General features: G+C 40.2%; 1 protein-coding gene across 1 annotated transcript in view; it reads left to right on the top strand.

The window, feature by feature from the left end:
• Positions 1 to 10606, top strand: part of GORASP2 (golgi reassembly stacking protein 2) — a 40992-nt gene extending 30386 nt beyond the window's left edge. Inside the window, exons 4-10 of the mRNA XM_050916716.1 lie at positions 1570 to 1656; positions 2221 to 2351; positions 3418 to 3550; positions 3626 to 3749; positions 5158 to 5244; positions 8283 to 8390; positions 9312 to 10606. Of these exons, the coding sequence (XP_050772673.1) occupies positions 1570 to 1656; positions 2221 to 2351; positions 3418 to 3550; positions 3626 to 3749; positions 5158 to 5244; positions 8283 to 8390; positions 9312 to 9604 (963 nt within the window). The 3' untranslated portion in view covers positions 9605 to 10606. The remainder of the gene's footprint in view (positions 1 to 1569; positions 1657 to 2220; positions 2352 to 3417; positions 3551 to 3625; positions 3750 to 5157; positions 5245 to 8282; positions 8391 to 9311) is intronic.
• Positions 10607 to 14356: the final 3750 nt, after the last annotated feature.

The following is a 14356-nucleotide window of genomic DNA, read 5'->3' as shown; positions in this document are numbered from 1 at the left end:
ACTTGAATTCAAAGATGCCTGTGGAAAATTCCGTACAACACACAACTACCATTTGACACCTGTATACATCCTTCAATTCATAAAACAAAGGCAAATAGACCAGCCTGTCAGGCTGCAGTCCAAGGGTCATAAACAAGTTCTCTCACTTGGCTTGTATCAAGTAACGTTTTCTCAAGTATCATAGTATAACAAAAACAACGAGGAGGGCCAATTCAATCAGGGTGGATGTAGTCCTTTCCCAATAATTGGTGAGGAGGTATCAATGCCAGGAGACAAGTATCAGGGGGTAGCTGAGGGCTGGTCTACACTACGGGGGAAAATCAATCTTAGATACGCAACTTCAGCTACATGAATAACGTAGCTGAAGTCGAAGTATCTAAGATCGAATTACTCACCATCCTCACGGCCCGGGATCGATGTCCGCGGCTCCCCCTGTCGATTCCGCAACTCCGTTTGGGTTGGTGGAGTTACGGAATCGATATAAGCGCGTTCGGGGATCAATATATCTCATCTAGATGAGACGCGATATATCGATCCCCGAGCAATCGATTGCTACCCGCCGATACGGCGGGTAGTGAAGACGTACCCTGAGTTAGTCTGTATCCATAAAAATAACGAGGAGTCCGTTGGCACCTTAAAGACTAACAGGTTTATTTGGGTATAAGCTTTTTGAGTAAAAAAAATACTTCTTCAGATGCATGGAGTGAAAATACCAGGAGAGGGAAAGATGCTTTTGTAGTGTGCCAACCACTCCCAGACCCTATTCAAGCCATATTAATGGTGTTAAATTTGCAAATGAAATTTGCCATTTCTCTTTGACGTTTGTTTTTTACTTCAAATTTAACACCATTAATTTGGGCTTGAACAGGGACTGGGAGTGACTTGCTCACTACAAAAGCAACTTTCCCTCTCCTGGCATTGATACCTCCTCATCTGTTATTGGGAGTGGACTACATCTACTCTGATTGAATTGGCCCTGTCAACATTGGTAAGGTAACTCCCTTCTCCTCATGTGTCAGAATAATAATGCCTGCATCTGTAATTTTAACTCCATGCATCTGAAGAAGTGGGTTTTTTATGCCCAAATAAATCTGTTAGCCTTTAAGGTGCCACCGGACTCCTCGTTATTTTTATGGATACAGACTAACACAGCTACCGCCTGATAGTATAACATAGTTGTAGCTAAATCCTAAAATTCATCGAGTTTGTAATGACCTAACATTGGAAGATTATATTATAATTAATACTCATTTTTGCATAAATACTGAGATCTCTCCACCACATCCTCCAGCTTGAAGACTTCAGACAAAGCATTTTGTGTGGCAGGGGAAAATAGTGACAAAACAGAGATCCATACGTCTGTGGGATATCTTATCAAATCTTATATTTGTATATGTACTGTTGCAGTATCTTTTAAAATGGGACTACGTGTAGAATAAGTATTTGGAACATTTTCCATTTTGTGTGTGTTAATTCCTTTAAACTCAAAGGTTGGGAAGGGGCTCGTTACTGTGTTTTGCTAATACTTCGAGGAGATTTAACTTTTGTAATTTTATATCTTGAAACTAGGAAGTTGAATCAAATTCTCCTGCTGCACTAGCAGGTCTTAGACCACATAGTGACTATGTCATCGGAGCAGATACTGTCATGAATGAGGTAATATAACTTTGAATTTCATTTACAAGAAGCAGAGTACCAGGGCAATATTAATATTAACCCCAACTTTTTCAGTGTCCTGTGCTAATAGAAGTTCTTTGCCACTTAGTGGGAGGAGCGCTGGCACAGCAAGTCTACATTTGAGTACACAAATATAACTTTAGAGTTAAAAAATGCTGTTTGAAATGCCTTCATATAATAAGATGAGATTAGTTTACACTTTTTAAAAATAATTTGAAATATTTATTAGGAATTAAACTAGTAAAATACAATTTAAACTTTCATTTTTTAATTCTGATTTGAAATCTGAGTTATTATCCCATAGGTAGTAGTTCGTCTTCTCAGTTTTTCAGTCTGAAAATATAAACTATTTTATCTGTGGAGTATACTGAAATTTGATTTTTTTTTTATAGAGATATAGACACACACACACGCTAGGTGCCAGGCTCTGCTAGTTCTGCATTGAAGCCTATGAGATACTAATTGCCATGGTTTTTTAGATTCTAAAATTAAAATACTATTTTAAAAAATTAACCAATTCGCAATGTTCCTATTTTTTTTTAGTCTGAAGATCTGTTCTCTCTTATTGAAACACATGAAGGAAAACCATTAAAACTTTATGTGTACAACACAGACACGGATAATTGTCGAGAGGTGATTATTACCCCCAATTCTGCATGGGGTGGAGAAGGCAGGTAAGCTAATTCAACATACCAAATGGTGGTTTTGCAGAGGCACCTAGCCCATTCAAGATTAGAGCCCCACTGTGCTTGATGCTGTAGAAACAGAGGAAAAGGTAATTCCTGCTGCAAAGAGTATTGCCGTTAAGAAGAAACTGTGCGGTGGTGATGTACATACAAATTAGTTTGTAAAAGGGCCCATGTTTTTTGTAGTTACTCAAATTAGCTTGTTTAAAAGTTCATAAAACTTTATGAATGCTTAGTGCATTGGACTTGAAATCTTGATACTGTATAGTATGCTAAAGCATGTTGTGTCTAGAACAGAAGACTGTAGCTGATGTACCTGGGTTATATTTTCAACTGTATCTCTGACTTACTCTGATTTTGGGCAGAACTAAGTTCTGTACTTTATTTCCCCATCTGTAAATCTATTTTACAAGGGTGTGGTTGAGGCTTAGCTATGTTTCTAATAGTTTTTAAATCTTTTGAACACCTGTGATGTTGTGTAGTGATATTAGTGGTTGAAAGGAGCTATAAAGGTTCAAAGTAATATGTATAATCTACTAGTGAGAGTATTTCTCTCCTCAGAAAAATGACAGTGTGTACTCTAGTACTTTTCCATATAACAATGGGCACTTAGTGATTTACAAGGCTTTATTCTAGAGATTTATTATGACATCTTGAGCCATTTGCAGGTAATTGGCTATGTTTTCTAAGAGCTATTTGAGTATGGCATATTGTAAACCAGTCCCCCAAAGGAAGTTATGGAAGCCTCATTAGTTGTCACTTAAAACTGGATTACACAAAGGAAGCCCTTGGGGGGAAAAAATACTGTAGGGGGAAACTGTCCTGTGGTTGCTGAGTGCCTGCAGCTCTGTTGGTTGACACACTTCTGTGTCTCGCTGTAGTTCAAGACACCATTCTTGTGTTTTTGGGGAATCTGAGAACTGAGTCCTTTTCACGTTAGGCAAGGTTGTTCTGTGCTGTTTGTTTAGTGTAGAGTCCATGGTGATAGTGGTTTATGCGTGTACCAAGGTCAGACTGATCTGTGGCTAACCTTCAAATGTTCATATTTTAAAAGCCTAGGATGTGGCATTGGCTATGGGTATTTACATCGGATACCTACACGTCCATTTGAAGAAGGAAAGAAAATTTCTCTCCCTGGACAATTGCATAGTGCACCCATCAGTCCACTCAAAGATGGATTTACAGAGGTAAGTTGTAATCTCTTTTGTGCTGGATAAAATCATAACTGTGAAAGTATAACTAACATTTTTCATTTTTGTAAGGTTCAACTGTCTTCAGTTAATCCCCCATCCACGTTACCGCCTGGAACAACAGGAATTGAACAGAGTCTGTCAGGACTGTCCATTAGTTCAACTCCTACTACAGTCAGTAGTGTTCTCAGTACAGGTATGTATAAAAAAAAAACCTCACCTGTGAAATAGTCATAATTTATTGACTTCTGTAATTCAGAAAAATGGATTTGTCAGTTAACTTCCTAAAGAGAAAACATGTTTGTAGAAATGCATAAGATTTCCAGAGTTCATGTCTTCCCTTTGCATCTCCCAAAACCATTTCCCAAAAACTAGGGCTTGGTATATTTCACATCATAGCCCAATGGTAAAATGTACTTTCACTGTAAGGTGAGTGTCTCTGAACCTACTAACACCAGGGTTCAAAATTACTGATAGCATTTTATGCCATTTTACAAGGTTTTGCTAATACAGAAACATTGAATCCCTATAAGTAGGGCCCTACCAAATTAATGGCTATGAAAAAAATCAGACTATGAAATCTGGTCTTGTGTGCTTTTACCTTATACTATACAGATTTCACTGGGGAGACCGTTTCTCAATTGAGGGTCCTAACTTAAAGTGAATTTCAGGGGGGTCATGGTATTGCCACCCTTACTTCTGTGCTGCCTTCAGAGCTGGACAGCCAGAGTGTGGCGGCTGTTGGCCGGGTGCCCCGCTCTGAAGGCAGCGCCCCACCAGCAGCAGTGCAGAAGTAAGGGTGGCAATACCATGCCTTCAGAGCTGGGTGGGACTGAGGCCATGGCTACACTGGCGCTTTACAGCGCTGCAGCTTTCTCGCTCGGGGGTGTGAAAAAAACACCCCCCCTGAGCGCAGCAAGTTACAGCGCTGTAAAGTGCCAGTGTAAACAGTGCCCCAGCGCTGGGAGCACAGCTCCCAGCACTGCAAGCTAATCCCCACGGGGAGGTGGAGTACCTGCAGCGTTGGGAGAGCTCTCTCCCGGCACTGCAAGCTAATACCCACGGGGAGGTGGAGTACCTGCAGCGCTGGGAGAGCTCTCTCCCAGCTCTGCGCCGCGACCACACTCACACTTTAAAACGCTCCTGCAGCAGCGCTTTGGAGTTTTGAGTGTAGCCAAGCCCTGATGATCCAGCTCTGCAGGGTGTAGTGCAGAAGTAAGGGTGCCAATACTGTACCTTACTTCTGCGCTGCTGCTGGTGGCAGCTTTGCCTTCAGAGCTTGGGTCCCAACCAGCAGCCACTACTCTCCAGCTGCCCAGCTCTGAAGACAGTGCCACTGCCAGCAACAGTGCGTAGTAAGGGTAGCAGTACCACAGCCCTGGCCCCCCCAATAACCTTGTAACTCCCCCTGCATACTGTGAAATTTAAGATTTAAATAGCTGAAATCATGAAATTTATGATTTTTTAAATCCTATGACCATGAATTTGGCAGGGCCCTACCTATAAGCTCTTCTTTGAGATACTGTGTGAGGAAGCGGGTTGGAATGTCGCATACTTGGACATATTTGAAATGATGGTATATACTTTCATGTATCTTTCATTAGGTGTCCCAACAGTACCATTATTGCCACCACAAATGAATCAGTCCCTCAGTTCAGTGCCACCAGTTAACCCAGCAACTACATTACCAGGTGAGTAGTGAAAATTTGAGCAAGTTCAAATGTTTTAGAAACAAAATAACTCAAGATGTATAGAATGATGGGGAGAAAAAGGTGGTTAGTATTTTTTGGCCCCATTCTAAAGAAAATTTTATGTCCGTTTCTGTCATTTTGTTTAACTGGAATATAGGAGTAATTTGTCCCTTTCATTGTCATAATATTCTAACAGCATTAAGGTGTAATGCTGTTCTAAGGATAGTTAAGTACTGGAATAGGGTACCCAGGGAGGTTGTGGAATTTCTGTCATTGGAGGTTTTAAGGACAGGTTAGACAAACACCTGTCAGGGATGATCTAGGTTTACTTGGCCCTGCCTCAGCATGAGTGGATGGATGAAATGATGTCTTGATGTCCCTTCCAGCCCTACCTTTCTATATCTAGATAAACCATACTTGCTGTTCCCTTAGAACAGATTTTTTTCTTCTGGACTTATAATTGTGCTAGATCCATAACCAGTGGGAGAATTGTATGGCCTTTGCCTTGAATACCATATAATCAAATTGTAGACATGATGTGACCAAGGAGGCTGACATCTAGTAGGGAAGAGAGGGCATGAGGAAGGACAAGGTACATGTGTGCAACTTGATGTTTCAATTACGTTTTTTAAATGTTGACTCTCAAGAACTGCGTGTAAAAGGGCTGCCTTAGTCCTGCCTTTGTCTCAGTCCACAAATTATGCAGACACCTTTTTGCTGGTTCAGTACCCTGTGCAGTTTATATACAGTTGCATCCCACCACACACAAACCTTTTCCAAACAGAGAAGCACAATCTCTCTCTCTCTTACTGCCTGCTTCCTTCCTGGGCCTCGTTGTGTGCTTTTCCCTAATAGCTTAATTGGCCTTTCTGCCCTGCCAGCCCACAAATTAAGCTTTGTCTGATTGGGGCTGCTGTGAAGAGTAGTGACTCAGGCCTTTGTGCCTAGCACTCTGTGTCACTGTGGAACAGAGTTTTGAGGCGTAATCTAAATAAAGAGGGAGTAGTGGGTTGGCAAACTGGGACTGGACTCTCAAACATCTGAAAATCCCCCAATTCGGTAATATCTGCATTTTCAGCACAATTGTATCTACAATAAATGTTGGTGAAATCCTAGCCTTGTGGAAACAAATGAGTTTTGCCATTGAGTTCAGTGGGGTTAGGAGTTCATCCTATTCTGATTTTTTTTTTTTTTTAAACCACAGTTTCGCTAATTAAGTTTGACATTTGGAGTAAAAGTAAAATGTAACCAATCCATCACTAAATTTCTGTTGTCTGAAATGTACTTAATGCATATTAAGTTACAGTGGAACTGAGATCTTAAGGCCTTACAGGCAGATGAATATGAAATTGGTTAGGGATGAAACATGCTGAATCACAGAAATGTAGGGCTGGAAGGGACCTCGAGAGGTCACCTAGTCCATCCCTCTACACTGACACAGGACCAAAACCATCCCTGATAGGTATTTTATCTAACCTGTTCTTAAACATCTCCAGTGATGGGGATTCCACAACCTTCCTTACTAACCTGTTCTAGTGCTTAAACCTTAAACTATCCTTATAGTTAGAAAAAACTTTCTAACATCTATTGTAAACCTACCTTGCTGCAGATTAAGCCCTTTCTACTTGCACTGTTTTCAGTGGACATACAGAACAACTGATAGTTATTATCTTTATAGCATCCCTTAAACATATTCAAAGACTTATCAGGCCTCCACTTCTTGTCTCCTCATGTGCCAAAATCATTCTGTTGTAGGTTTGACAGACAATGCAAGTCTTATTTCTCCATATATTCCCTGTTAAATGGTACAGGACACATAGGATTACTTAACGTACTTTGCATGCTAATACAATTGAAATATTGGAAATGTAGTAAAGTTTTTAAAAAATGAACCCAAAACTCTTGGAGTCAGATTTGCCAGTGTGGGAAGAAAATACAGTAGAGCTAAGTATGTGTGTGCAGTAATAATGTCAGGAAATTCTAAATTCCTATACCACAAGGTTAAGACGTCAAACCACTAAGAAGTTTCACTTTTCATTAAGGTGTGAACATTTCCCTGCCAACTCTGGGCAATATAAATGTGGTTTTGAAACCCACAGGAAAAAACTGTTCACTACTTCTATACTTGTAGTCGTAAAACTGTAAATCAAAGATGTTTAAAGCCTTTATAGTAGCTAAAGGTGGGCTTCTGTGTACAGTTAAGAGTTTCCCAGATCAAATATTTACATTAGTCTTAGCTTTCACTCTAAAGACAAGCTTTCCTTGCGAATCAGTCTGTTATTTTACTGCTGACCTACTTATTAATCTTAACTATTTATTGGGCTGGTTCTGTTTTGAATCTGATTTGTTTTTAAATAAGTAATTTTTGTTGGATCCTATCTTACAGTATTCTGTTAATGTTGACACACTAGGTTTATTTCCGGATTAGTCCTCATTAACCTAAACCCTGTGTACACCTTTAAGACAGAGGTGGTCCTTGCTCCATAGAGGATCCATTTAAAAAAACAAAACAAAAAACAGGATATACTTGTTGGCAGGCAGAATGATGGCAAGCACATGCCATCTTAATTCCACACTTGTATTGCATTATATAGCCTTTGCCTAACTTTGAAAATTACTTTAAAACTTGCCCTTATTTCTGTATATTTTTCGTCCTTAACCATAGCCTTTCCTATTTGTGTTTATAACTAACACTTTCGCTTGTTTTTGTCACTTAAAAAACAAACCAAAGTCATTCCCTTCCTTTTCATTATCCTATGGAAGATGCTCTATTACCATGATAGTAAAAATAGAATTAGCTGGGAAGTGGGATTTTTCTAGCCCTAACTCTTGCTGCTACAGCATCTAGGTAAATCCCTTTCATCACAGGATTTTAAGATCAAAAGAGAGGCGTATTCACTTTCCCATTTGTAAAAAGAACCACCAACTTGAAGTATAGTGTGAGCCAGTGATATGCAAGTTCTGTCTGGAACAGTTTTTCTACTGGCTGGGTGCAGCTCTTGAAATTGAGGTTTGTATCTTTCGTATTTGTTTTTTAGGTCTGATGTCATTACCAACTGGACTTCCTACCCTGACCAGTTTATCCAGTCTGAATTTACCTGCCCCACCCATCATTCCTGGTGCTGGATTGTCAGATATACATCCAGGTATGTTTACAAAATGTAAATATTACAGTAACTGGTTTCTGAAGACCTTTGACCACCCTATTTCCTTGATACCACCCATTCATTACTAATTCCAAGTTGTGCTCTATGGGTCAGTCATGCAGAATATGGTTGAGTCTGTTGCCACAGTTGCGATGGAATGGTGCTCTCATTGATGACCTCTTCTGGTCAGTCAGGAATGTGTGTCAAAGTAATCCTATCTAGTCCTCACTGCCTTAGGTTGATGATGTTTCCTCATTACCCCCATCATATTTAGGGCTTCATAAAGATGTTCCTTTGTGCTAAAAATTAGAGGAAGTATATAGCTTTTGGGGGAGGTTTAATGAAATGCACAGTTCATATTTTCTGTGTGCCAGCCAAGAAGACTGAGAAGTTAGAATAAGTATTTGACATACTAAATTTATGGTACTAAATACAACTACTGAAAAATACACATTGAGCAAGCAAAAAGTGGAACAAGGCTTCTGTGGGCATTGGCAGTTTTAAGGATGTGCCAGAGAAATCCAGGCCATAGGACAAATAAGTACATTAAAAGCATTGTCTCAAGGCTGGTAGCTGCCTCTTGTACATGTCAGCAAGCCAACACAAGTTCCATTATTGTTAACCTCTAAGGAATGCTTGATGATCTAGTTGAGGAGGATTGTTTGGCTTTCAAAATATTTAAAGCTTTAAAACTAGCTATTTGAGTTACTGCTGCTCAAAAGTCTTGATCATGTTCCTATTGAACTCAATAGGAGCAGAAGAAATCCCATAGTTACTCGGGGAACAAACAGATACCACGAGGCTTGGCAGACTCATAGTTCTAGTGTAGATCAAACTGATCACATGGCATCCTGGGGAAAAGTTTAAAAAGTAGAAGTAGAGTGGTGTGTGATTTGCTGCCTTTCTTTTTTTAATTTCTAGGTTTGCCACCGCTTCCTTCCTTGCCACCTCTAAATCTGTCTGGAATAACACCTCTCTCAATGCCACCTGAGTTTCTTGCACAATTTCCTTTGGTCACAGAGGTATCTACTCCACCTGCAGATCTGCTTTCCCATAGCACTACTGTAAGTGTAGAACAAACCTCTGCACTCACCTTGGATACTGCTATCCCCACTTCTAAGGCAACTCCTGTTGATGACAGGTCAAATGAATCTACTACAGTAAATGAAAAAACATCCACAGTCTCAGCTGTACATACTTCAGAATCATCATAACTTCAAATCATTCTGTTGGAGTGTCTTGGTAAATTTAGCCATGGGATGCATATTTGAAGATGCAAACTACCATTAATTTCATATTAGTTTGTACTTTATCCGTAGGAGTTCTGTAAATAATACTGAGGATAAATTAAAAAAAAGGAAATGGGATCTATACTGTGTGTTGAATGGGAGGGGAAGAAAAAGGCTTGTATTTAAATAACCAAAAAGAAGCATAATGGTAGTAAAACAGACTTCCACTGCCAAACTTGCAGGTTTAACAGGCTGACAGCCTCCACAACTTTTGCTTCTGTTAGAAATGAAGCAGGTTTGTGAGACAATTACATACCATATTTCTTGTTCTTTACAAGTATAGAAACCTTGTGGCTACAGTGGGGGGAGGGGGAGGAGTGTTTACTTTTGTTTTAGTTGTAAATTTTAGCATTACAAAACTTCCAACTAAAAATGTTTTATTAAAGTTACTGAATGATCTATCAATTGAGCATCTTCTCATTCAGCTTGTATGCAGATCTTTATCTTAAACTTTTAAGAAAAAATAGTCGGGCAACATTTTGTAACTGCTGCTGGATTCACTTTACACCCCCACTGTATAATGGTCTTCGGAAGAAAATGAATGTTAATGTTGCACAGTTTTAAACCAGAAGGTGGCACTTTGACTATTGTAAGATAAGTTACATAGAGGAAAACATACATACAGCAATAAAGTCCTGGAATTTTATTCTGAGACCAAAATAGCACAATATTTTTGTTCGGTGTGTAAGATGTGACAACGCTCTGTTCGCTTTTCAGTGACTTGTTTTTTCTCTACCCTAGAGAAAATAGTCTCTCTTTGTCACAGAAAAGGATGGGAGGCATGACCTAGTACTAGTGATGCATTTAGCACTGGCAAGTCTCATCTCAGAATGATGATTGTGGCACAGACCTGCATTTCAGTTGCTTCTCAGGATGAAGGGGCTTGTTTTGACTCTGTTACATCAATAAAGTGCTTTACAAAATGTAGCAGGATTGCTTCATCTACTGTTGAAGTGCAAATCTCTCCTTGTCATTGTGCAATAGCTGGCATCTTCACATACATGAAGTGCATCAGTTTCCTTTTTCTACAAGTATTATATTCGTATTGCTCAAAGATGCTCCTCAGTCTTAGTTCCTCAAGGTGAGAATATTTTTGCCTGATTTGCACTTGAACAGGATGCATTGAAACTCTGCCTGATCTAATCAGGCAGCCCAGAACTGAAAATCACTTTATTACACCCTTCACAACCACCAGCAAGAGAAGACTTGCTGATGCTTAACTGGGTGCCAGCTTCCTGCCACAACCACCTCAATAATCTTCTCAGACCTATGCCAACTCCCTTAGCAGTGCAGGTTAAAAAACAGATGAACCCTGTTGAAGGATCACTATAACAACCTTTTATTGAGACTTCTGTAGTATTTATCCATAAACAGTATCACGTAAGCAGTGTGCTAAGAGTAGTCAGTTTGTCTGGCCTGTTAAGAGTTGCTGTTACAGCAGAGTAAACCCTTTGCCAGTTGGCATTGAGGGGATTTTAGCAGTCACAAGTCAGGTGGATTTTTATGTTTTCAATAAGAGCTGTGTTAAAGTGCACCCAAACACACTTTTGTAGCAGGAATTGGAATCTCAGCTATTGTGCTGAGAGTTCCCTTTGTGATGAGCTAATCCCTGTATCTGCTTACAAAAGAATTTTTTTTTAAATGTTAAGGAAGAATTCTTTCAAATGGAAGCCACCTTTGTCAAGCTGATGCAAGTAAAGCCTTAAACTGACATACCTTGGCCTGTCTCCTCCACTTTGGTAGTGAAGATTGCTGCACACTTGCAGTACTTCCCATTCCATCTCCTTGCACTGAAGTTGAGGCTCCTCCCACACTGTCTGAAATGATGAGTTAACATTTTTCCTTGCCCCCACCCTCATGTACAAAGGGTGAAACTGTGAGGAGATCAGAAAACTTGTACCTCACTGCAGTTCTTCCCTTCTATGTCTTTGCAGCAGGGCACAGCACCATTCATGACTGTATTTAAAAACAGAAACAAAAAAACTAGTCTATAGGAGCTGGATCTACAAAAGGACTTCAACACCTAAAGTAGCAGTTCAGCACTTAAGACCAACAGTTAGGTACCACAGATCCCCCAAACCCTTGCTAAGCTGCTGCTTAACTTTCTGCCAGTGAGCATTCATACCGCTACCTCCAACCTCAGCAGGATCCTCAATTTAGGTTGCCCTTACCTGGGGGCTTAAGTGTACTCTGAGAACATGGGCCCCAGGCTTAACACTCCTTCCTCCCGAAACAAACAAAAAACATCTGGAGGAACAGGCAGCACCCCCTTAAACTTAACACAGTGATTAGAACACTCCTCTGACATGTGTGAGAATCTTGGTTCAATTCCCTCTTCTGCCTGAGGTGGAGACAGGCGCGCTCATATTCATTTTGATAGAATAAATGGGCCTAAAGACTCGAACATGTTAACATGACCCTGTCACATGTCCACCAGTGTTGAACTAGGTTCAGGGTTTGGTATACAGGGACCTCAACTGCTTTGGACCCTGACAAACATCATGAAAAGCTTTTTATTAAATATATGGAAAAACAGTAACATTTCACCTGCTTTAAGTAAATGTTTCATTTTAACGCTATGCCTGGTTCCCTTGAGCTGGAGAGTGATATCTGAAGAAACTGCCATCCACCCCCAATTAGATAGTCTCCTGGATGGTGGTAACTTACAGGCCTCCCCCTAGGTGGTAGACCAGTGTTCCATAAAACCAAAGCCCTCTCTCTACTCTTTAACACTTATCTAGTCAGTAAGTTGCTTCCAGAACCCTTTGCTTATGGGACAGGAAGTACCGTGGAGAAGATTGCTTGGATGGTCTTCCTCAGCATGCTCCCTGAAGCAAGCTACTGCATAGCAGGGTGTCATCAGTGCAGGCATGAACCATCACCAGTGTCTCCTTGCCTGTAGACTTCAGCTAGCTGAGCCAAGACTGAAACCCACATATCAGCTAATTGTAACTCACCATTCCATGTATACAACTATCTGTATCTGAGTAGTTACTCCATGTCTAATAGAAGCTAATAATACATTTAGTTTGTATAAGTTGTAATGCACATTGAGGTCTACAGCTGAAGGACTAGATAAATGCAATATACTAGTCCCATTTTGCATATGGAAGAAATGGAGACTGGTTGGGTGGTTTGGCTGGGAGGCCCTTTGTAGTAGAAGATTAATTGCATGATCATATGGCTTTTAGCTAAAGTTTATCAGAATTCACATACAAAGATTCTAAGATTAATATTTAATGTGGAACTGGTAGAGGTTTCTCACCACCCCCCTCCCAATGTAGTTTTGAAAAGCTAGTTACTCAACATGCCCAGGGATGTCCAACACACTACATCTGGTCACACTTTTTCTGTAAGCACAGAGCAAGAGCTAGGGTGCTCCGGAGCTGGGAATTGGGGTTATTTTTAATTCCTGGTGAGCTCAAGAAACTTATCTACTAAATGATGGTACTCGTATGTGTATCAAGTCTTCATTGCCACTCCAGCCCCAGCTGCTTACATTGCAAAGGTGCTGTATAAATTTGGATGCTGTGAAGGCTGAAAATATCACTGAGGTATTTCCTGGCCTGATACATGAACATAAGAACATGAGAACAGCCGTACCGGTTCAGACCAAAGGTCCATCTATCCCAGTATCTGTCTACCAACCGTGGCCAATGTCAGGTGCCCCAGAGGGAGTGAACCTAACAGGCAATGATCAAGTGATCAATCTCCTGCCATCCATCTCCATCCTCTGACAAACAGAGGCTAGGGACACCATTCCTTACCCATCCTGGCTAATAGCCATTTCTGGACTTGAATTTATCCAGTTCTCTTTTAAATGCTGTTATAGTCCTAGCCTTCACAACCTCCTCAGGTAAGGAGTTCCACAAGTTGACTGTGCGCTGCGTGAAGAACTTCCTTTTATTTGTTTTAAACCTGCTGCCTATTAATTTCATTTATTATTGTATTATGGGAATAAGTAAATAACTTTGCCTTGTCCACTTTTGCCACATCACTCATGGATTTTATATACCTCTATCATATCCCCCTTACTTTCTTCTTTTCCAAGCTGAAGAGTCCTAGCCTCTTTAATCTTTCCTCAGATGGGACCCTCTCCAAACCCCTAATCATTTTAGTTGCCCTTTTCTGAACCTTTTCTAGCGCTAGAATATGTTTTTTTGAGGTGAGGAGACCACATCTGTATACAATATTCAAGATGTGGGCGTACCATGGATTTATATAAGGGCAATAATATAGTCTCAGTCTTACTCTCTATCCCCTTTTTAATGATTCCTAACATTCTGTTTGATTTTTGACTGCCTCTGCACACTGCATGGACATCTTCAGAGAACTGTCCACGATGACGCCAAGATCTTTTTCCTGACTTAAATTAGCCCCCATCATATTGTATGTATAGTTGGGATTATTTTTTCCAATGTGCATTACTTTACATTTATCCACATTAAACTTCATTTGCCATTTTCTTGCCCAATCACACAATTTTGTGAGATCTTTTTGAAGTTCTTTACAGTCTGCTTTTGTCTTAACTATCTTATCATCTGCAAACTTTGCCACCTCACTGTTTACCCCTTTCTCCAGATCATTTATGAATAGGTTGAATAGGATTGGTCCTAGGACTGACCCTTGGGGAACACCACTAGTTACCCCTCTCCATTCTGAGAATTTACCATTAAT

This window comes from Gopherus flavomarginatus, chromosome 10, assembly GCF_025201925.1.
Source record: "Gopherus flavomarginatus isolate rGopFla2 chromosome 10, rGopFla2.mat.asm, whole genome shotgun sequence".
NCBI classification, from domain to species: Eukaryota; Metazoa; Chordata; order Testudines; family Testudinidae; genus Gopherus; species Gopherus flavomarginatus.
Note: the sequence above shows the minus strand (reverse complement) of the source record. Positions and strands in the feature narration are given on the sequence as shown.